We start from the raw sequence: 24464 nt of genomic DNA on the forward strand, positions 1-24464 counted from the left end.
TGTGTGCTCTTAATCCTAATATAATAACAAGCACATATATTTAGTATTTATTTATTTGACTTATCAAAGGGTGAGATTTAACTCAATAAATCAATAGACCCGATAAGTTGGGAAATGATATTACTTATAGTGTGTGTTGTTGATTATAGAAGGAAACTGTGTCCTAGTAATCTAGATTGAGAATGTCCCCAAGAGGAGCTCATAAGCATTGTCATGTTAAACCTTGCAGGTGGACTTAGAATGACATGACAATGAGGTTGAGTGGTACTACTCTTGGACTAAGACATTAATTATAGTGAGTTGTTAGTAACTCAATTAAATTAATGGACATTCGATATCTTAAACACAGGGAGACTAACACACTCATGATAAGAAGGAGCCCATAATGTAATTTGGGATTGGTGTGGTAGTGCAATAATAACTCTCTATTGGAATGAGTTATTATTGATGAACTTGAGTTGTGTGTTCGGGGCGAACACGGGATACTCAAGCTCATCGGAAGGCTAAAACTAATTTCTCCTCTAGGTCGTTGTCGTAGTCTCATTAAAGCCTCAAGTTCATCCATATAAAGGCCATCTTGGTGTCCAAGAGGGGGTCGGCCCAAGGCTTGGTGACCAAGCCAAGGGTCGACCACTATTCTTCCTAAGGGGGCCGACCACAATTAGTTTTGAGGGGCCGACCACCATAAATCAAATTAGGAGGGGTGTTTTGAATTTTTAAAATTTTCTCTTTGTAGATAACTACAAGTTTAAAAGATGGATTTTAAATTTACAAAACTTTCCTTATTTGAATTAGGCCACATGGTTTAAAAGAAGGTTCAAAAGTTTTAAAACTTTCCTTTTTTAACCATCCTCATGGTTTTTAGAAAAAAGGAAGAGAAGTTTTAAATTTGAAACTTTCTATTTTTGTAACCATGTTAAAAAAGAAAATTTTATATGAGAAGTTTTAAATTTTAAAACTTGGTTTTAATTTTTAGAACTTTTCTTTTTTAACATCCATATTAGGAAATTAAAAAGAGTTTGTAAAATTTTATAAGAGCTTTTTCTCTTTGCTTATAAAATTTTTACAAGGATTATTTTCCTTCTTTTAAAGGGTCGGTCGCCCTTGTTTGGTGCCCAAGCAAGGGGTCGGCCAATCATCCTATTAATTGTTGGTGCAATATTCCCCAGGTCAAGGTTGACCGGGTTGACTGAGCTTGAATTGAGTCAAGCTCGAGTCATGATATTTGGGTTTCAATGTTTGACAATACATGTAGACAACACATGAAGATTGCAGGTGCAATTGTTTATGTGGGGAGATTGTGAAGGAGAGACAAGTAGGTCAAGGTTGACTGGATACTTGACTGGAAATCCTAGTGAGTGAAGCCAGACAAATGGAAAGTTCTAACTGGGAAGTTAGGCAATGGGAAGTCCTGGTGAGTGAAGCCAGGTAGTTGAAATACCTAGTGAGTGAAGCTAGGCAGAAAGGAAGTCCTGGTGAGTGAAGCCAGGCAGTTGAAAGACCTAGTGAGTGAAGCTAGGCAGAAAGGAAGTCCTAGTGAGTGAAGTCAGACAGTTGAAAGACCTAGTGAGTGAAGCTAGGCAGAAAGGAAATCCTGGTGAGTGAAGCTAGGTGAAAGACCTAGTGAGTGAAGCTAGGCAGATGGAAATCCTGGTGAGTGAAGCCAGACACGAGAAAATCCAGATGGATCAAGGCTGATCGGACATCTGGTGTTGGAAAGACCAAGTAGGTCAAAGGGATTGACCAGATACTTGGCACAAGGAGGATAGTCCAAGTAGGTCATAGGGATTGACCGGATACTTGGCACAAGGAGGAAAGTCCAAGTGGGCCAAAGGGATTGACCGGACACTTGGTGAGCGAGTCGCGATTTCGCGCGATGGGACCTGGATCGATTGACCGATCGATCCAGGTGATTCCCAGGAGCACAGAGGCACTCTGGATCGATCGACCGATCGATCCAAAGCCTCCTCGATCGATTGGGAGCAATCCAATCGATCGGGATCTGACCGTTGGCGCAGGATATAGCTGTTGGCGAGCGCTTCTCTCGGTAGAACTCACGGCTTCCATCTCTGATCCTCACAGCATCTCTCTCAGGTTCAGATCGCCAGTTCTTGAAGGTTCTTGGAGGCTTGTGCTGGTGCACGTCCAAGTCAAGAGGCGAGGAAGAAGTTAGGTTAGGGTTTCGTGTGCAAACTTGTAAGCTTTTGCTTGTATCTTGTTTTCCCTTTCCTTCTTCTTGTACTGAGAGCTTGTAAGGCTTCTCCGCCTTCGGTAGTTACCGTAAAGGAGGGTTTTTATTAGTGGAGGGTGCGTGAGTGTATGAATCCTTGGATTAGTCACCTCTTCTTGAGGTGGATACCAAGTAAATCCTTCGTGTTAGCTTTGTATGTTTTGTTTCTTGTATTTCCGCTGCATATCATTGAAGAAACAATCAACGAAGAGCACGAGGAGCACGCAGAGCTATTCACCTCCCCTCTAGCTACATAATTGGTCCCAACATTAATGATCCAATCAATGATTGAATCAATCAAGAGGAAGGAAAAGGAAAAATAAAAGGGGAAAAGGAAAAATAAAAGGGGAAAAGGAAAAACAAGAGAAAGATTTTAATTTTTGTAAAAATCTTTTCCTTATTTGCCTTGGGCAAGTAATATAAAAGAAGGGAAGGGGAGACCTCATGAGATATCAATTCTTATTCTCTTGTTGGAGCTCTTCATTGTGGTCGGCCCCTCTCTTCTTTCTTTTCCCTTTGCTCTCTTTTGTTCCTTGGTGGCAGTGGTGGCCGAATATAAGAGAAGGAGGAGGAGCTTTGGGTGGTCTTCATCTTGGATGATCGTCACCCACACGACGTCCAAGAGAAGGCAAGAAATATGACAGAATATCTCGAGGTTATTAGTATACAAAAAAGAGATATAACTAGTAATTATTTTCCGTATCATACTAGTTCTTCTTTGTTAGAATTCTAAACACAAGAGACATATGATTCTAAAGTTTCGGATTTGTTTCGAAGTTGTGTTTGTTTTGTTTTGTTTTTTGAATTTGTGATTCGATTGTTCTTTTCGGTTAAATTTAATGTTATTTTAGGAAATTAAATATTGAATTTATATTAAAGGCTTTGTCGAGGCAGTGGTGGATGATCTCATACCCAAGAAGGCCTAGTGACTCGCCATGTTTGACTTGAGAGCCAATTTTAGAAATAAATATTTAATCAACTTTATAACATAGATGAATTTGGATCAATAGTATTAAGTTCCGCTTGCGATCCAAATCTAAACCATTAAGAACTGATAAGTTAAATTTGGAATCAATAATGTTAAGTTCCGTTTGCGATTCCTAATTTAATTTCTAAAGAACACAATAGGTTGTTTAGGAAAGGTTCGATACTTGTATAAAATTTTTATACAGTGGAACCGGTACGATCTTCCTAGGACCAACCAACATAAGGATTGCGGGCTTTGGTGTAAGAGTCGACCTAGGCTCAGAATCAATTAACCGAACCTGTTATATATTTTTCCGCTGCACGACTTTGATTTAAACGATTAAAAGAAAAGTTTTTAAAAGCGCGATATTCATCCCTCCCTCTATCGTACTCTTTCGATCCTATACGGTCGACCTTCGACAAAGGTGGGTCGGTCGTCGCCTCCGGTGGAAATGGCAAAATATTTTTATTATTTTATAATAATATAAATTATATTTCTTATAAAAAAATAATAGCCATCAAAGGAAAAAAATATAATCATCCTAATAAAATATATTACATTATTAAATATAATAATATACTCAAAATTACATTCCACCGTGTTACGATGTTTATTACAAGCTTTATTACCCCTAAGAAAAGGGGCGTACAATTGGCAATGAGAAAAGTTTAGAAAATTGAGATTTTTTTTTAATTTTAAGATTAAAAAATTAATTTTACCCAAAGTTTTATTGGATAAGAAAAAAAAATGATAAAAAAGAAAAATGTAAAGAAAAAAAAATAAATAATAAAAAAATATAAAAAAAATAAAAAAAAAATTAAAAATAAAAAATAAATAAAAAAATAAATAAAAACATAAAAACTAGAAAAAAAAACGTAAAAAATTTCAAAAAATATAAAAACATAAAATGTGTAAAAAATAAAAATAGACAAAATGTAAAAAAAATAAAAAAACATAAAAAATAAAAAAAAGGTAAAAAATATAAAAAACATAAAAAATTTAAAAAACTTAAAAAATAAAAATAAACATAAAAATAAACTAAATGAATAAAAAGTAAAAAAAAAAGAAAAAAGAAAAATAATAAAAATAAGGAAAAATGTGAAAAAAAATAAAAAATAATAATAATATTATATATGATGGATTTTAAAACTAAAGATAATATAATAAAATATTAAAATAGATTATTCATTAAAATTTTTAAATAAATAAATTTTTATTGTATTATCTAAATTAAATCAAGTAGTATTATTTATATTTTATTTCTCGTAATTTTAATTATGTGATTATTTGATATATCTAAATTAAGATTATATATATATATATATATATATATATATATAATCTTAAACACTTTTAATATATCAGTTAGACTTGTTCCGCTATTTTTTTATTATTATAAAACATGGGATTTGCTAAAAATAACTCTACTATTTTCGAAAATAAAATGAAATAAATGGCTGATTTATTTGTCTTTTAAGAAAAGACTATTTCCATTTAATCTTTTCCCTGATATTCTCAGCCGACGTGGCGGACCACGCGCGTTCCCAGCTACTTCCTCCGATATCCGCCTTCAACTCGTCACCGGTCTCCCCAAATCTAACGGCCCAGATTTCTCCAGAGGCACCTGCAACGGATTCCCCATCAGACACGTGTCGGTCACCAACCAAAACATTACCCTATAGCGACTAACAAAACAGAGGCCACTTTACACATAAACCCTTCATTTCCTCTATTTCTCAATTACACCACTCATTCTTCACTTTCCTGAGTCCCTACGAGAATCTGGAAAGGGTCTAAATAAAGTATTTATATCTTGCAGGGTTTTAGAGAAAATCGACAGTTTGGTGGTCGATCTCGATCCTAAAATAGGTGCTCGAAGACGCATTCCTCTCTCTCTCTCTCTCTCTCCTCGTACGCTTGCCTGGCAACCGAGAGGAGGACGATAGGTTTTGGTCCAGTCGTTCCGAAACCCTAGGATTGTATCCTCTCTCTCCGCCTTCGGATCGTCTCCTAGCTCGCTATTTCCTCGCTCAGATCTTTGAAGGTCGCTTGCCCTTTGTTTATCTGCTTCGCTAAAGAGTACGCTGACCGGCTTTTTCCTTATCCTTAGTTGATGTTTAGATTAATTGGTTCCGAGGAGGGGTTGATTGATTGCTCAGTTCCTGTTGGGGGTTGCGTCGGAGGTTAATTCAGATCCTTGATTCTTTGATCTTGTAATTGGTAGATGATCCCATTTTTTAATCCTTTGTTCTATTCTTTTGCTCTTTTTCATACGGCTCAAGAGGGCTCAATGATGTGTTTGGGGCTGTTTTTTTTATTTGCTATCCAAAATTGAGGGTTTTCTTGGAGTGCTGAGGATTAGGTTAGTTTGGATTTATTAGGTATTGAACCCCGCCAAAAAACGATCTTTGTAAAATTAGTGACGATAATTTTTCCCCTACAGAAGTTGGGTTGAACAGGAAGGGATTTGGATACTTTAGGTGCGTTAGCATGGCACTAAATTTTTCATCTTGTTCTGTCTTTCCTACTCCATTTATTCATTCCGACGATGAGTCCTCCTGCGCGGGATTCAAGAAGAGCCCCCTTAACTCTCTGCCTGATAGTGAATTTGCTGATGCGGAGTGGATGTTTGATCCAGCGGACTTACTGCCTGATGACCCATTTGGGATGGGGCTTGATGGCAGTATGGAAGCTGCAATTGCCAGCTTTATTGAGGCTAATGGTGGTGATTTGTTTGAATGGACTTTGATGAACTCACCTGAATTTCAGTTTTACCATGATGGTTGGTTGGAAGAAGAGCATAGCTGGGTGGAGGATGCCTTCAGTTGGTTATCTGTTCCTAAAATCCAAAATGAACAATCTAGCTTGGATATAGGAGAATCTTCAAAATGCAATCATGAAGAAACCTGTCATGGAAATGAGGGCCTTCCACATGAGGCTTTTGTTTTTGTGCTTGAACATTTGAATTTTCAGGATCTCCTCTCAGTTGAAGGGGTCTGCAGGTCCTTGCATGCAGCTGTTCGGTGTGATTTTCTTTTATGGTCATGTTTACATATGGACTCTCCTTTGAGTGAGAAGTTAACTGATGATGCTTTGCTACGATTGGCTCAGAGATTTCAAGGTAATTTGCAGTGTTTGAGCTTATCTGGTTGTTCAAAGATCACAAATGATGGGCTCAAGCGTGTGTTAAACATTTGCCCAATGTTAAGGAAGGTTAGTATGGATTAGAGGAATATGCTTTGCCCTTGTTTCCACTTTTAATTGTGTTGCTATATATTTTTTCTTCTTCTTATGCATCAGTTTTCTTGCACCTTTTTTTTTAATTTATTCAATAGTCCAATAACAGCAGTTATCTTGCATCTATACTATTTAAAAATCTAAAATACTGCTGCCAGAGATTCAAGGCAGATTAAGGTGATGATCTCTCTCCTTTTATCTATCATTCATTGGTCACAAAATTCCATGAGGAGAAAGAATCTCGCCTGAATTTGTTGGGTATTACATCATTGCATTTGGCCAATAATTTCACAAATTTGTTAATTATAAGTATATTCAAGTTTTCTAAGTGAATCATAGTTAGATTTCTAATGTCCTAATTCTATTGTGGTGCCAGATCTGTATGAAAATTTATATACATCCATTGAGAACATGTAATCGATAGTCAATCAGTGAATATAAAAGTATCTTGGGATAGTTGTGGAGGATGAACTCAACTCTCACTTGTTACTATCCAAAATGATTGTTTCTAATTTATCAGAGAAAGAAGCTCTTTAATATTTTTTTATATTATACGTGGAACAAATGCTTTAGGTTTCTAACATGTTGAACATAAAAAAGTGAAAAGAAGCATGTTAGAAATGAAAAAATAAAATAAAATTATGGGAGGATACTAACTGTTAGTGCAATTTCCCCCAAACCCAAAACAAGAAACTTAATTGAATAACCCATATATTGACAGTGGTGGATATCTAGGCCTTCATCCCCAACTTGTCAATTTCATGTTCTTAAACTATTCACTGCCAGTCTAACTTGTTGACTTGGAACCACAACACTATCTGGTCTGCTTTGTGTATAAAACTGGAAATAGAAAAGGGTTAATCCAGTAGAATTGACAAGACTAAGTTCTTTTTTATCAAAAAAATTCCAGCCAAGATATATACTATCATATCATTGCTATAGTGGTTGAAATGTATATTTCATCCCTGTTGGTTTTTTAGATTCAGGGGTTGGTATGATTTTCTTTCATAATACTTGTATAAGGTCTAGAGAGATATATAAGAGAATACTAGTGAGATGATTTAATTAATTTAAATGTTATTAGTGATATATCTGTGCAAAGAGCTCGTTGGGACAAACATGCTATAATCCATCCATTAGGGTCTTTTGATAACCCGAACGGTTTTTCTTCTCTTATTACTATATTATATATATTATGTCTGATACATATTATATCATATATGTTTTTATTAAACTATTTATTATATATTTATCGTATACAAGCTTTCCATTTTAAAAATTAGTTATCATAGTGTTTGATATTTGGATAAAATTTATATAAATATTTAATACCTACAAAATATAATTTATACTTATAATACTATTTTTCAGGCCAATTGGTTCAAATGATGGAAGATGATTTAATTAGTTTGAATATTATTAGTGATATAACTTTGCGTAGGGATCAATGGAGGAATAAAATTTATATAGCCTATCAAATAGTTGGAACTAAGATGCTATAATCTGTTCATCAGGTATTTTGGTAATATTCGAAGGGTTTATAACAATATTTGTATTATGTCTGATACATAGTATTGTATATGTTTTGGTTAAACTATTTATCTTGTATTCATTACAAGTTTTTCATTTCAAAAATTGTTATCATAGTTTTTGATATTTCTATTAAATTTATATTTATACAATACTTGTAAAATATAAATTTATATTTACAATACTACTTTTGAGATCAATTGGTTCTAATGATTTGACCAGTTGAATTGAGATGGCCTTGCCGAATATTTTGAGGAGCATTGGTCAATTTGAAGTTCTAGGATTTTTGACAATGTCTTAATCATAGAAGGGATGAGAATGATCTGGGATGAGTGGTGGGAGTAGTAGAAGTAAGAGGCAGGGAAGGACCACCGGCGAGGAGCAATGAGGCAGGGTGATGGTGGAACTCTGCATAAGAGACAGTAATTGAAGGTGGGAGTTTTAGGAAATGATTAAATACATAAAATGAAATGGCAGCAAGAAAGAATTGATCTCGTTGAAGGAAAGAAAATTAATACCTTTGTTTATTAAATACCAAGTTTTAAAAATTATTATTTTTTTTCATTTTTTGATGAAGTTATTAATGTTTCTTTATTAATAAGGTCAACTTTGTATGTATATATATATATATATTTGTTATTACCAATATCTACATAGTTCAATTAATGAAATATTGTCAATATTTTTCATAAGCATCCTTGTTGGTTTAGGTAAACTGTTATCTGTTTTGTCAATGCAGCTAAATGTTAGTGGATGCGTCAGGCTAAGTGTTGATGGAATCATAAGCAGCCTGAAGGAGTTCCAATCACAGGGAGTGCTGGGAATACAAAATCTCAAGCTTGGCAAGCTTTTCATTGTCTCTACAGAACAATACAGTGAGCTGAAATCATTGCTGTGCTTGGATCAACTTCAACTAGTTCAACCCCAGAAATCAAGGTTCTACCACACTTATCAATTGCCGCATCATTGCGATGATGATTGTGTCCTTGACTTTGAAAGCTGCCCATTATGTGGAAAGTACAAGCTTGTTTATGACTGCCCTTCAGAAAGTTGTCAAGTGGAAGTCCCTAAACGGTGCAGGGCTTGTGATTTTTGCATTTCAAGGTGTGTTCAATGTGGAAAATGCATCAAAGATCACAAATACATGGAGACATTCTGTCTTGAATATCTCTGCTCAGGTTGTTGGAGTTTACCACCATTAAATGAGATAGAAGAAGAAAAGTGAACCTACTTTTCAAATGGTTTTGTTTATGCAACCTAAAATTACAAAAACCAAATGTCGTGTTCGTTCTTATTCGATCTGTTTATGGAGGTCAGTTGGCCTTGTCTATGGCAAGTTAAGGAAATACAAATTCCATTAGAGTTATGTTTGGAATTGGATAGGATTTCAGAAAAGTAGTCGAAGCCTGCGAACTACAAAATAAGTCAGAAACTGCTGATAAGGTATTTTAACTATTTGGAGGTTTCTAAGGTGGATATTGTTCGGTGGACTACTGAACATCCTTTATTACTCATTTGCAGGAAATTCTGTTGCATTTCATTCTGGTGCTCCTCTCTCCCCTGGTATGTAACATGGAGGTCAGATCAGTCTGGTTTGCTCCTACAGGGAAAGTGATTTCTTCTAGTATCCATCTTTGCTTGTGACGTTTGTTAAATTAAATCTGAAACTCTTTCTTAACACGCCATTTCTGTTAGGTTGATGCGTCGACATGTATCATTTCCTTTGTTTAAATTCATATAGCAATCAATTATTAGACCGAAGCATACAAACAAAGAGTCTCTTGACCTGCTGTCTGATCAATTATTTCCTCCATGATAAAAGAACCGTTTCATGAATTCCATGCAATGACTCCTAATGGAACATGAGAGTTTGTATTTTTATTTCTTTATTTTTAGGTTTTTGACAATGATGCAAAAATGTGATAACGTTTACGTCAAGCATCCCTTATTGCCGGTTATTGCCGGTCTTACGGTTAGATGAAGGGAGGTAAATTAGGTACTAAGTGCCCCTTTAAATTGGAGGGTTATTTGTTACAGCTATGACTTGAATCCTCGTGTATTTGATGCAAGTTTACCATTTGAGTACTAACTTTGCTACACCCTGGGCCTTCAGGCTTTTGACAGTGTTAATATAGATGGGTGATCTTGTAGAAAAAGTCGAGCTAGGCTAGAGATCCTGTCAAGCTGTTTCACCATGCTACATAATCACTTTCAAGTCCTTTAATAATTTTGAGAACATAATCACTTTGAAACTAGGCAGAAACATTTTGATCCAAAAGTGTTGCATAATAACTTTTAAGTCATTTGATAAATTTGAAAACATAAATGAATTTCAATGACCTTTTAGCCTCTGTTTATTTTGAGGTACGGAAACTAAAATAAGAGTACTTTTTGCTACGGAAAGTTTTCTAGTATTTACTTGATTAAAAATTTAAAGCTGATGGAAATATATTCCTTTGGCGGAAAATTTATCCCATCCGACCGAATCGGACGGGAAGATTAAGGAACGAAAAATAAATAAAAGGAAATCATGTAAATACCCCTAACCTTACCTTTCCTTTTCCTCGTCAACTTTTTTTTCCTTTTCATCTGCGGACTCTTCTTTTTCTTTCTCAACCGTCGATTTTTTCTTCCTTTTCAACCACGAACTCTTCTTCTTCTTTCTCCACCGTCGATTTCTTCTTCCTTCTCACCCGCGGACTTTTCTTCATCCTCCTCATCCATCAACTACTCCACTGAATCGTCAATTTCTTCTTCCTTCTCACCTACACTCTTCTTCTTACTCCTCACCCGTTGACTACTCCACCGATCTCTCTTTTTCTCTTCTGTGACTGCTACAACTGCTCCAAGATTGTTGCGCTCATGATTGATTCACAATTGTTGTCAACTATTGCTCTGTGATTGATGTATGTTGTCACTCCAGCTTTCTTCTATGATTATTAAGTGACTGCTTGTCATTGAGTTTTCTTACTATGTGATTGCAGTGACAAGCTTTCTTCTACGATTATTAAGTGACTGCTTGTCATTGAGTTTTCTTGCTATGTGATTGCGGTAAATTTGGAATTTACTAATTTCTATATTCATTTTAATTTTTAACAGTAGAGCAATGCTGATTAGAAAATTTTGATTAGATGAAATATAATTTTCAAGTAATTTCTATATTCATTTTAATTTTTAACAATAGAGCAATGCTGATTAGAAAATTTTGATTAGATGAAATATAATTTTCCTGATTTCTATATAACTCTAATTAGATGGATTATAACTCTGATTTCTATCTTCATTTTAATTTTATGATCTTGTTGATTTCTACCTTTGTTTTACTAATTCTGTCTTTTAAATGAAATATAACTTAGATAAAATATTAGATTTTGATAGCGGCACTCTTGAATTTATTATAGTAGTATATTTTTATTGTTTATTTTTCCACATATTTGATGAAATAGAGTGGGATAATAATAAAGGAGATTATCTGAATGTTAATGATTATTATGAGAAGAACAATGATAATATTGTTGGTTAATTAGTCCTAGGAAGATCGTATCGGTTTCACTATATAAAAATTTTGTGCAAGTGTCGAACCTTTCCTAAATAACCTATTGTGTTCTTTAGAAGTTAAATTAGGAATCACAAATAAAACTTAACATTATTGATTCCAAATTTAACTTATCTGTTCTTAATGGTTTAGACTTGGATCGCAAGCGGAACTTAACACTATTGATCCAAATCCACCTATGTTATAAATTCAATTAAATATTAATTTCCAAAATTAGCTTCCAGGTTAAACATGGCGAGGCACTAGGCCTTCTTGGATATGTGAGCAACCACCATTTCCTAGACAAAGCCTTTTAAGGAAAGCTAATATTTAATTTCTTTATATAACTCTAGGTTTAACAAAAAAGAACAATCGAATCACAAATTCAAAAAATAAAAAAAAAACATAAACTCGAATAACAATTTGAAAAACTAGAATCTAATGCCTCTTGTGTTTGGAATTCATATAAAGAAAAATAACTAGCATGATGCGGAAGAAAATTACTAGTTATACCTTCTCTTTGTATGTTAATGACCTCGAGATCTTCTGCCGTATTCCTCATCTCGCCTTGGACTTTCGTGTGGGCGACGATCCTTCAAGATGAACACCACCCAAAAACCTTCTTCTCCTTCTCTATGTTTCGGCCACCACCACCTTAAGGGAACAAGAGAGCAAAGGGAAAGGAAGAGGGGAGAGGGTCGGCCACAAGAGGAGCACCAACAAGAGAATAAGAATTGTTATCTCATTAGGTCTCCTCTCTCCTTCTTTTATATTACTTGCTCAAGGCAAATAAGGGAAATTTTTTTACAAAAATTAAAATCTTCCTCTTGTTTTTCCTTTTTCTTTTTCTTTCCTCTTGATTGATTCAATCACTAAACAAGGATTGATTAGCTTGATTGGTCGGCCCTTGCTTGGGCACCAAGCAAGGGTGGTCGGCCACATCATCAAGAAGAAAAATAATTTTTATAAAATTTTATAAAAGAAGAAATCCTCTTATAAAATTTTACAAGCTCTCTTTCTTAAAGTGGATGTTAAAAAAGGAAAGTTTTAAAAATTAAAACTTCTCTTCTAAAAATTTCCTTTTTTAACATGGTTACAAAAATAGAAAATTTTAATTTTAAAACTTCTCTTCCTTTTTTTCTAAAACCATAAGGATGGTTAAAAGGGAAAGTTTTAAAACTTTTAAGACTCTCTATTAAACCATGTGACCTAATTCAAATAAGGAAAGTTTTCCATTTTAAAATTTCTCTTTTAAAACTTATAATTTTCTACAAAGAGAAGATTTTTAAAAATTCAAAACACCCCTTCAACTTTGAATTATTATGGTCGGCCCCTTCTTGCTTGGGCACCAAGCAAGGGGCCAACCCCTTAAGAGAAGATGGTGGTCGGCCCTTGGCTTGGTCACCAAGCCTTGGGTCGGCCCTCTCTTGGACACCAAGAAGGGCTTTTATTTGGATGGACTTGAGGCTTTAATGAGGCTACGACAGGGACCTAGAGGAGAAATTGGTTTTGGCCTTCCGATAAGCTTGAGTATCCCGTGTTCGCCCCGAACACACAACTCAAGTTCATCAATAATAACTCATTCCACTAGAGAGTTATTATTGCACTACCGCATCAATCCCAAATTACATTATGGGCTCTTTCATATATGAGTGTGTTAATCTTGTTGGGGTTGCAAGGTTGCAAACATAGTCCCATATTGGAAACACATGGGAAAGATCATGTGTTTATAAGAGAAAAAAGATATCTCCATTGGCATGAGGCCTTTTGAGTAGAGCCCAAGAGCAAAACCATGAGGGCTTAGGCCCAAAGTGGACAATATCATGTCATTGTGGAGATATCTAAATTCTTTTCGATCCTACAATTGGTATCAGAGCCCGGACTGCCAGAAGGTTTAACCACCGACTGTGCACAAGAGCTATGGTCTGATTGAACCATGTGAGTACAATATTGACCTCGAACAAAGAAAGTGGGGGCTCTTATGTTCGGATCAAGAGGACCAGACACCAGGCAGGAAGTCCTAGTTGCGGCTAGGCAAGGAAAGTCCTAGTAGGTCGGGTGGACCGAGGGGCAGGAAGTCCTAGTTGCGGCTAGGCAAGGAAGTCCTAGTAGGTCGGGTAGACCGAGGGGCAGGAAGTCCTAGTAGGTCGGGTAGACCGAGGGGCAGGAAGACCTGGTGGGTCGAGGATCGGACATGGGAAGCCTATGGTCCTTTGTTTGAGGGGGGGATTGTTGGGGTTGCAAGGTTGCAAACATAGTCCCATATTGGAAACACATGGGAAAGATCATGGGTTTATAAGAGAAAAAAGATATCTCCATTGGCATGAGGCCTTTTGAGTAGAGCCCAAGAGCAAAACCATGAGGGCTTAGGCCCAAAGTGGACAATATCATGTCATTGTGGAGATATCTATATTCTTTTCGATCCTACAAATCTCCTTGTGTTTAAGATAGCGAATACCCACTAGTTAAGTAAGTCACTGACAACTTCACTTAATTAATATCTAGCTCCAAGAGTAGTACCACTCAACTTCATTGTCATGTTGGACTAAGTCCACCTATAGGGTTTAACATGACAATCCTTATGAGCTCCTCTTGGGGACATTCTCAACCTAGATAACTAGGACACAGTTTCCTTCTATAATCAACAACACACACTATAAGTAATATCATTTCCCAACTTATCGGGCATATTGATTTATCGAGCTAAATCTCACCCTTTAATAAGTTAAAGAAATAAATACTAAATATATGTGCTTGTTATTATATTAGGATTAAGAGCACACACTTTCATAATAACTAAGGTCTAGTTCTTTTATTAAGTCAGTATAAAAAGAACTTACCTAAAATAGTTCTACTCAATACACTTAGAGTGTACTAGTGTAATTTATTAGTCAAGATAAACTAATACCTAATTACACTACGACTATTCCAATGATTTGTTCCTTTCCATCTTAGTCGTGAGCAACTGTTTATAATTTATAAAGAACTGATAACATCATCTTCTGTGAGTGACATCACTCACCATGTTATCTGCATTATAAATTAATTGAACAACTACACTTAACAAATAAAATATAGACTTTTGACCAATGTGATTCTTTTATTTCATAAATAAATGTTTACAAAAGCTAGACTTTTAGTATATACTTTAACAAATATAGACGAGAGTTCAAATGATGAAGTTTTCATAAATAGAAATTGTGTAGTTATCCTTTGGATGATGTTGAAGGATATGAATAAATATGTAGATAAAGGTCTAATGGAGAATAATGAGCAAAAAGATTATGCACAACGTATTTTGTTGCACAACCTTATGACATCTAATGAGACATATCGTAACATTCTTAGGGTAAGTGTGGATGACTTTATTCGCTTGTGTGAACTATTAAAGCACAACACAAGGGTAAAAGCCAACAGAAATTCAAGTGTTGAAGAGAAGGTTGCTAAGTTTTTATATTTGCTTGGTCATGATGTCAAGCATCGAAAGTTAAGTTTTTTCTTTCGTCGAAGTTTAAGGACTATTAATAATCAATTTCATGAAGTCTTAAAAGTCATTATTGGACTTCATGCTGAATTTATAAAGCAACTAGATGGTTCTGAAATCCCTCTGCTTATACAGTGTAGTAGTAGATTCTACCCTTACTTTAAGGTAATACTCATTTTGAATTTTAGAAGGTTTGTAAGGTACTTTGTAGCTAAATATGCTCCCTGTCTCCTAACTATAGAATTGTGTTGGAGCATTAGATGAAACTCATATACGTGTTAAGGTATTCGATACAATTGCACCTAGATATAGAGGAAGAAAGGATTATCCAACTACAAATGTGTTGGCGGCATGCTCCTTCAACTTGAAGTTCACATATCTTATCTGGGTGGGAAGGAACTGCATCTGATTCTCGAATCGTCAAAAATACTTTATCTAGATGTGATAAATTATTAATTCCTAATGGTATTGAGTTTACAATTAATGTTCATTGATGGACAATGTTTGTAAGTAAATATGATTAACTTATATCCTTTATTTGTTAGTAGGTAAATAATATTTAGTTGACTCCAGGTTTATGCTGAAGAGGGGTTTAATTACTCCTTATCGAGAAATTTGTTATCATTTAAAGAAATACTCAAGATGTGACTCTACAAATGCAAAAGAGTTTTTCAATATTAGCCATGTATCTCTTTGTAATGCAATCGAGAGAGCTTTTGGGGTTCGAAAAAAGAAGTTTCTCATTATTGCTAGTGGAATAAGAACCTCACTATGAAATTAGCATTCACACGGATATTATCTTAATATGTTGTATTCTTTATAATTCCTTAATGGGGTGGCTCTAGATGAGAGGTTAATTAGTGAAGTGGATCATGAATTGAGTACAAATTATGACAATGAAGTGCGTTGCAATGAGAGACAGGACGATGACCAAAGGTAAGGGATATGATCAGGGATAACATAGCTAATGCTATATGGTCGGATTACAAAAACAACTAAAGAAGACTTATTGGTTTTATTAGAAAAATTATGAGAACAGTTTGATGTAGCATATTAATTAATAATGCTTAATATGAATAATGTGATGTTTTGAGCGTACTATTGCTAAATCTTAATACTAGATGCTCTTTGATTGATATTATTTTTTATGTATTGATTATGTTTGTTAATCTAATATTATATAGTTGAATGTTACGAGTTTATGTATAAGATTTGATTTTTTGCATGGTCACATGTGAATTTGATATAGGTATTGAGTAAAAATGAGTTATACAATCGAACAAGACAAAATTAATATAATTAAGTGGACTAATGAAATGGATAAAATTTGTAGATGTTATGTTAGATCAACAAGTTAATGGCAAAGAATAGGTAGCACTTTCACATTTATTGTATACAAAGAAATGGTTGTCATTTGCCATGAGAAGACTAAAATTCCATTGAAAAAGGACCATTTAGAGAATAGAATGAAAACATTGAAGACTAACTTTAATTTGTGTTATGATTTGTTTAAGAATGCAAGTGGAGTTCAATAGCATGCTGAAGTTGGAGATTTGAGGCTGAGGAAGAAGTTTGGAAGTAACTTATTGATGTAAATATTAATGGTAGGTATTTCTTTTTATATTTTGTCACTTTATATAACTATTATATTTATGATTAATTTTATTTTTAGCTAGGCTAATCCATTAATTAAAAAGTGGAGATATTATCGTATATCTCATTATAAGAAATTGTTTGAGTTATTTAATTATGACAGAATGAATGGTTAAGGAATTTCCATTTGTCGAGGGATTAAAGAAAATACAAATTGCATTTGTTGATGCTTGTGGCAATAAGAAAAGTTCAGCCCTACTTAAGTATCAAGGAAGTTGTGTTGTAATTAACCATTCAAGTTTAGTTGTTGAAAATAAGTCATTTTGTCAACAAAAGTTGAATGAGAAACTCCACAAAGATTTAGTGTCTTTGATGTTCTAGATAAAAATATATGTTGGACAAAACAATTTGCTGCCAGAGATTTATGAAATATTAGCTTAATTTAAATACACTGAATTAAATTCACTTATATATTGACATGACCTGAGTTGATAATCTCAGGTTGCCAGCAAATGCTGGTTTCTGCTAATTGCTGAGCTCCGAGTCTGAGCAGCAAAGTCCGAGCAGACTTAATGGGCAAGCGGGCAAGCAGTAGATTGGTCGACCGGGCAGTATGGCCAAGCAAGTTCGGCCAGACAGAGAGCTGACCGGGCGAGAGGCTAGCTGGGCGAGTAGACAGGTCGAGCGAGAGGCTAGTTGGGCTAACAGATAGGCCGAGTGAGAGGTCGGTCGGACTAACAGACAGGCCGAATGAGAGGCCGATAAGGCGAACAGGCAGGCCGAGCGAAGAGGCTAACAGGGCAGAAGAAGAGGTCGACCAAGCGGACAAAGAGGTCGACCGGGCGGACGAGGAGGCCGACCGGGCGGACGAGGAGGCCGACCGGGCGGACGAGGAGGCCGACCGGGCGGACGAGGAGGCCGACCGGGCGGACGAGGAGGCCGACCAAGCGGACGAGGAGACCGACCGGGCGGACGAGGAGACCGAGCAAGGTAACCGAGGTCTGCGATTGACATAGTTTCCTTGAAACAGATTCGCCCCACCTCCGGAAGTGCTTCAAGGTTTACGTGAGTCGTCTATTTTCTATGATGCAATGGTTAACCGTGATTTCATCAAGTACTGGTGGTCACGGCGAACTAAGTGGTACCCGACTGCTATCACGAGTACTCCACCGAGCAGGAGTTGCACGACAGAGGAAAAGGGAATGCAGGTGGATACAAAATGCCATTGTTTCACTCGATCGTTTTACTTCTGCATTAATTTTACTTTAATGCATCTGTTACACAACCAGCAAAAAGGTTTACGTGGTAAAATATTGGTTGTTCCACTTGGGTAAATTTTACACCGACCGGTCCGGCATTTAGCGGGTGCAGGTCGTGCCCGCACATGAGTCAACATGGTTCAGTGTAATTCGGGCCCTTGATTTGCACCTCCCTGCGCACTCACGCATTGAAGACTAACTTTAATTTGTGTTATGATTTGTTTAAGAATGCAAGTGGAGTTCAATAGCATGCTGAAGTAGGAGATTTGAGGCTGAGGAAGAAGTTTGGAAGCAACTTATTTATGTAAATATTAATGGTAGATATTTATTTCATTTTATATTTTGTCACTTTATATAACTATTATATTTATGATTAATTTTATTTTTAGCTAGGCTAATCCATTAATTAAAAAGTGGAGATATTATCCTATACCTCATTATAAGAAATTGTTTGAGTTATTTGATTATGACAGAATGAATGGTTAAGGAATTTCCATTGCCACTAAAAGAAATGTTGAAATTATTCAAGAGGAAAAACAACTGGATGATGTAAATATGAGTTCTGAAGTGGATCTTGATAGTTCACCATTTGTCGAGGGATTAAAGAAAAAACAAATTGCATTTGTTGATGCTTATGGCAATAAGAAAAGTTCAGCCCTACTTAAATATCAAGGAAGTTGTGTTGTAATAAACCATTCAAGTTTAGTTATTGAAAATAAGTCATTTTGTCAACAAAAGTTGAATGAGAAACTCCACAAAGATTTAGTGTCTTTGATGTTCTAGATAAAAATATATGTTGGACAAAACAATTTGCTGCCAGAGATTTATGAGGTATTAGCTGAATTTAAATACACCGAATTAAATTCACTTATATATTGAAATGACCTGAGTTGATAATCTCAGGTTGCCAGCAAAGGCTGGTTTCTGCTAATTCCTGAGTGCAGACCGAGCTCCGAATCTGAGCAGCAAAGTTCGAGTAGACTTAATGGCCAAGCGGGCAAGCAGTAGATTGGCCGACCGGGCAGTATGGCCAAGCAAGTTCGGCCAGACAGAGAGCCGACCGGGCGAGAGGCTAGCTGGGCGAGCAGACAGGTCGAGCGAGAAGCCAGTCGGGCTATCAGACAGGCCGAGTGAGAGGTCGGTCGGACTAACAGACAGGCCGAGTGAGAAGCCGATCAGGCGAACAGGTAGGCCGAGCGAAGAGGCTAACAGGGCAGAAGAAGAGGCTGACCAGGCGGACAAAGAGGCCGACCGGGCGGACGAGGAGGCCGATCGGTCGAACGAGGGGACCGACCGGGCGGACGAGGAGACCGAGCAAGCTAACCGAAGTCTGCGATTGACGTAGTTTCCTTGAAACAGATTCGCCCCACCTCCGGAAGTGCTTCAAGGTTTACGTGAGTCGTCTATTTTCTATGATACAATGGTTAACCGTGATTTCATCAAGTACTGGTGGTCACGGCGAACTAAGTGGTACCCGACTGCTATCACGAGTACTCCGCCGAGTAGGAGTTGCACGATAGAGGAAGAGGGAACGCAGGCGGATACAAAACGCCATTGTTTAACTCGATCGTTTTACTTCTGCATTAATCTTACTTTAATGCATCCGTTACACAACTAGCAAAAAGGTTTACGTGGCAAAATATTGGTTGTTCCACTTGAGTAAATTTTACATCGACCGGTCCGACATTCAGTGGGTGCAGGTCGTGCCCGCACATGAGTCAACATGGTTCAGTGTAATTCGGGCTCTTGATTTGCACCTCCCTGCGCACTCACGCGTGCACCTCCCTGCGCACTCACGCATTGAAGACTAACTTTAATTTGTGTTATGATTTGTTTAAGAATGCAAGTGGAGTTCAATAACATGCTGAAGTAGGAGATTTGAGGCTGAGGAAGAAGTTTAGAAGCAACTTATTTATGTAAATATTAATGGTAGATATTTCATTTTATATTTTGTCACTTTATATAACTATTATATTTATGATTAATTTTATTTTTAGCTAGGCTAATCCATTAATTAAAAAGTGGAGATATTATCCTATACCTAATTATAAGAAATTGTTTGGGTTATTTGATTATGACAGAATGAATGGTTAAGGAATTTCCATTGCCACTAAAAGAAATGTTGAAATTATTCAAAAGGAAAAACAACTAGATGATGTAAGTATGAGTTCTGAAGTGGATCTTGATAGTTCACCATTTGTCGAGGGATTAAAGAAAATACAAATTGCATTTGTTGATGCTTATAGCAATAAGAAAAGTTCAGCCCTACTTAAGTATCAAGGAAGTTGTGTTGTAATAAACCATTCAAGTTTAGTTATTGAAAATAAGTCATTTTGTCAACAAAAGTTGAATGAGAAACTCCACAAAGATTTAGTGTCTTTGATGTTCTAGATAAAAATATATGTTGGACAAAACAATTTGCTGTCAGAGATTTATGAGGTATCAGCTGAATTTAAATACACTGAATTAAATCCACTTATATATTGAAATGACCTGACCTGATAATCTCAGGTTGCCAACAAAGGCTGGTTTCTGCTAATTGCTGAGTGCAGACCGAGCTCCGAGTCTGAGCAGCAAGGTCCGAGCAAACTTAATGGCCAAGCGGGCAAGCAGTAGATTGGCCGACCGGGCAGTATTGCCAAGCAAATTCGGCCAGACAGAGAGCCGATCGGGCGAGAGGCTAGTTGGGTGAGCAGACAGGTCGAGCGACAGGCCAGTTGGGCTAACAGACAGGCCGAGTGAGAGGTCGGTCGGACTAACAGATAGGCCGAGTGAGAGGCCAATCAGGCGAACAGGCAGGCCGAGCGAAGAGGCTAACAGGGCAGAAGAAGAGGCCGACCAAGCGGACAAAGAGGCCGATCGGGCGGACGAGGAGGCCGACCGGGCGGACGAGGAGACCGACCGGGCGAATGAGGAGACCGAGCAAGCTAATCGAGGTATGCGATTGATGTAGTTTCCTTGAAACAGATTCGCCGCACCTCCAGAAGTGATTCGACGTTTATGTGGGTCGTCTATTTCCTATGATACAATGGTTGACCGTGATTCCATCAAGCACTGGTGGTCACGGCGAACTAAGTGGTACCCGACTGCTATCACGAGTACTTCGCCGATCTGGAGTTGCACGACAGAGGAAGAGGGAACGCAGGTGGATACAAAACGCCATTGTTTCAATCGATCGTTTTACTTCTGCATTAATCTTACTTTAATGCATTCGTTACACAACTAGCAAAAAGGTTTACGTGGCAAAATATTGGTTGTTCCACTTGAGTAAATTTTACATCGACCGGTCCGACATTCAGCGGGTGCAGGTCGTGCCCGCACATGAGTCAACATGGTTCAGTGTAATTCGGGCCCTTGATTTGCACCTCCCTGCGCACTCACGCGTGCACCTCCTTGCGCACTCACGCATTGAAGACTAACTTTAATTTGTGTTATGATTTGTTTAAGAATGCAAGTGGAGTTCAATAGCATGTTGAAGTAGGAGATTTGAGGCTGAAGTAGGAGTTTGGAAGCAACTTATTGATGTAAATATTAATGGTAGATATTTCATTTTATATTTTGTCACTTTATATAACTATTATATTTATGATTAATTTTATTTTTAGCTAGGCTAATCCATTAATTAAAAAGTGGAGATATTATCCTATACCTAATTATAAGAAATTGTTTGAGTTATTTGATTATGACAGAATGAATGGTTAAGGAATATCCATTGCCACTAAAAGAAATGTTGAAATTATTCAAGAGGAAGAACACATGGATGATGTAAATATGAGTTCTGAAGTGGATCTTGATAGTTCACCATTTGTCGAGGGATTAAAGAAAAAACAAATTGCATTTGTTGATGCTTGTGGCAATAAGAAAAGTTTAGCCCTACTTAAGTATCAAGGAAGTTGTGTTGTAATTAACCATTCAAGTTTAATTATTGAAAATAAGTCATTTTGTCAACAAAAGTTGAATGAGAAACTCCACAAAGATTTAGTGTCTTTGATGTTCTAGATAAAAATATATGTTGGACAAAATAATTTGTTGCCAGAGATTTATGAGGTATTAGCTGAATTTAAATACACTGAATTAAATTCACTTATATATTGAAATAACCTGATCTGATAATCTCAGGTTATCAGTAAAGGCTAGTCTATGCTAATTGCTGAGTGCAGACCGAGCTCTGAGTCTGAGTAGCAAAGTCTGAGCAGACTTAATGGCCAATCAGGTAAGCAGTAGATTGGCCGGCCGGGCAGTATGGCCAAGCAAGCTCGGCCAGACAGAGAGCCGACCGGCCGAGAGGCTAGCTGGGCAAGCAGACAGGTCGAGCGAGAGGCCAGTCGGGCTAACAGATAGGCCGAGTGAGAGGTCGGTCGGACTAACAGGCAGGCCGAGTGAGAGGCTGATCAGGCGAATAGGCAGGCCGAGCGAAGAGGCTAACAGGGCAGAAGAAGAGGCCGACCAGGCGGACAAAGAGGTCGACCGAGCGGACGAGGTGACCGACCGGGCGGACGAGGAGATCGACCGGGCGGACGAAGAGATCGAGCAAGCTAACCGAGGTCTGCGATTGACGCAGTTTCCTTGAAACAGATTCGCCTCACCTCCGGAAGTACTTCGAGGTTTACGTGGGTCGTTTATTACCTATGATACAATGGTTAACCGTGATTCCATCAAGCACTGGTGGTCACGGCGAACTAAGTGGTACCCGACTGCTATCATGAGTACTCCGCCGAGCAGGAGTTGCACGATAGAGGAAGAGGGAACGCAGGTGTATACAAAATGCCATTGTTTCACTCGATCGTTTTACTTCTGCATTAATCTTACTTTAATGCATCCGTTACACAACCAGCAAAAAGGTTTACGTGGCGAAATATTGGTTGTTCCACTTGGGTAAATTTTACACTGACCGGTCCGACATTCAGCGGGTGTAGGTCGTGCCCGCACATGAGTCAACATGGTTCAGTGTAATTCGGGCCCTTGATTTGCACCTCCCTGCGCACTCACGCGTGAAAAAGAGTCTCTCTCTATGCATTTGTTCATATCCTTAATGCATGTGAATCAATATAAACCAACCAACATGTCATGAAACTCCTAATGTGAGACTAAAGTCTCATTCACAATGGAGCCTCTTTCCTCTTCCACCTCTTCTCCATTCACATCACTTATATTCAACAATATACTTGATGTCTATATATTCCTAAGAGAGAATAAGGAGAAGATGATGCTTGTTATAGGATGTCTAGTAGAGAAGAGACTTGCTCTTCTAAAATGTTTTCTTTCTAATTTTGAATTGTGATATTTCGAATAATTGTAATTTGTAAAATTTGGATAGTATTTAGAGTATAGGGTTATATAAGCTTATTAGTAATTATTAGTATACAAAAGTAGTTTAATTTTTTAATTGGTAATAATTTTATAATAATTATGAATTATTTTTAAGTAATATTTATTGTTGATAATTTTTTTATTTTAATATACGATAATAATGTAAGTTTTTTTTTATTTTAGTATATGCTTTATCTTGACCAACATTTTATTCCATTTCTTTGTAATATTTTCTTACACTTTATTTCATTTATATGCAGTATTTTTCTATTTCTTTCAATAGAAACTTTTTATCATATTAAAAATGCATCATGCGTTCTTTTGAATTCACAATTATATGACCATATAAAAAAAAATTTAAAATAAAATAAAAACATTGGATATTGAGAACATAATTATAAATAGTTTTTATATATTTTTTAGTTTAATAAAGAATTTTAAATTTTTATCTAAAAAGGAAAAAATAAAAAAGGTATTTTAGACAATATATTATTTATTTTTTTTTCTTTTGTTGTAATTAAATGATGTAATAGATTGAGGGTAAATTTGCATACAACCCTCAATCATGAACTCAACTTTGCATACAGTCTCCATTGACCAAAATATTTATTTCCACTCCCTAATCCAAAATAATATACACTAATTTACCCAATTATCCCTGATATTTTCAGGTATAAAAAGTCTAAAAATGAGTATAATTTTTCTTAAATTCAGCACATTAAATTAGAATTCAGTATATTTTTCTATCAAATTGAGCACGATTCTTTTTCCACTTTAATTAGATGAAAAATATATTAGATTTTTTAAAAAATAATACTCAATTAGATAGAAAATATACTAGATTTTCTTTGAATTGTGCTAAATTTAGAAGGAATTATATTAAGTAGGAAAAAAGTCATATGCAATTTGATAGAAAATATACTGAAATCTAGTTTAAAGTGCTGAATTTAAGAGAAATTATACTCATTTTTGGACTTTTTGTATCTAAAAAATCTGAAGGGTAATTAGGTAATGATATTTGCATGAGGAAGTTGAAACAAATGAAACTTGCATGCAATGAGTGAAAATAAAATTTTTTAGACATAAGGACTGTATATAAAGTTAAAATTGTGATTATGAATTTTTCTCTAATTTACCGATAGATGGATGTCATTCATCTATCTCAATTAAAGTAGATAAAAACATTCCTTTCCTTTTTTCTATGAAATTCTTTCCACTATGAATTTCTTTCTTTTCTCAATCCACACCTTACCCTAAACAGGGCATTAGAGTTCATTTATATTTTTTCGCTTAATAGTTTTGGCTTTTTTAAAAAAATC

At 36.2% G+C, this 24464-nt stretch overlaps 2 protein-coding genes across 3 annotated transcripts; both read left to right on the forward strand.

Moving 5' to 3' along the window:
* Window positions 1–5092: 5092 nt before the first annotated feature.
* On the forward strand, window positions 5093–9800 carry LOC121967116 (F-box protein SKIP14-like). 2 transcript variants are annotated; one of them, XM_042517150.1, is made up of 4 exons: window positions 5093–5176; window positions 5801–6410; window positions 8704–9407; window positions 9486–9800. In XM_042517150.1, exons 2-3 carry the CDS (start codon window positions 5823–5825, stop codon window positions 9187–9189), a joined length of 1074 nt encoding a protein of 357 aa, XP_042373084.1. In that variant the 5' UTR covers window positions 5093–5176; window positions 5801–5822; the 3' UTR covers window positions 9190–9407; window positions 9486–9800. The 2 variants fall into 2 exon arrangements, with proteins under 2 accessions (XP_042373084.1, XP_042373083.1); XM_042517149.1 differs by having other exon boundaries at window positions 5093–6410.
* A 6109-nt stretch (window positions 9801–15909) lies between these two features.
* Window positions 15910–19180, forward strand: LOC122055038 (serine/threonine-protein phosphatase 4 regulatory subunit 2-like). Its single transcript, XM_042616435.1, has 4 exons — window positions 15910–15919; window positions 17351–17566; window positions 18323–18472; window positions 18780–19180. The coding sequence occupies exons 1-4, from the start codon at window positions 15910–15912 to the stop codon at window positions 19178–19180; spliced, it is 777 nt and encodes a 258-aa protein (XP_042472369.1).
* Window positions 19181–24464: the final 5284 nt, after the last annotated feature.

This window comes from Zingiber officinale, chromosome 3B, assembly GCF_018446385.1.
Source record: "Zingiber officinale cultivar Zhangliang chromosome 3B, Zo_v1.1, whole genome shotgun sequence".
NCBI lineage: Eukaryota > Viridiplantae > Streptophyta > Magnoliopsida > Zingiberales > Zingiberaceae > Zingiber > Zingiber officinale.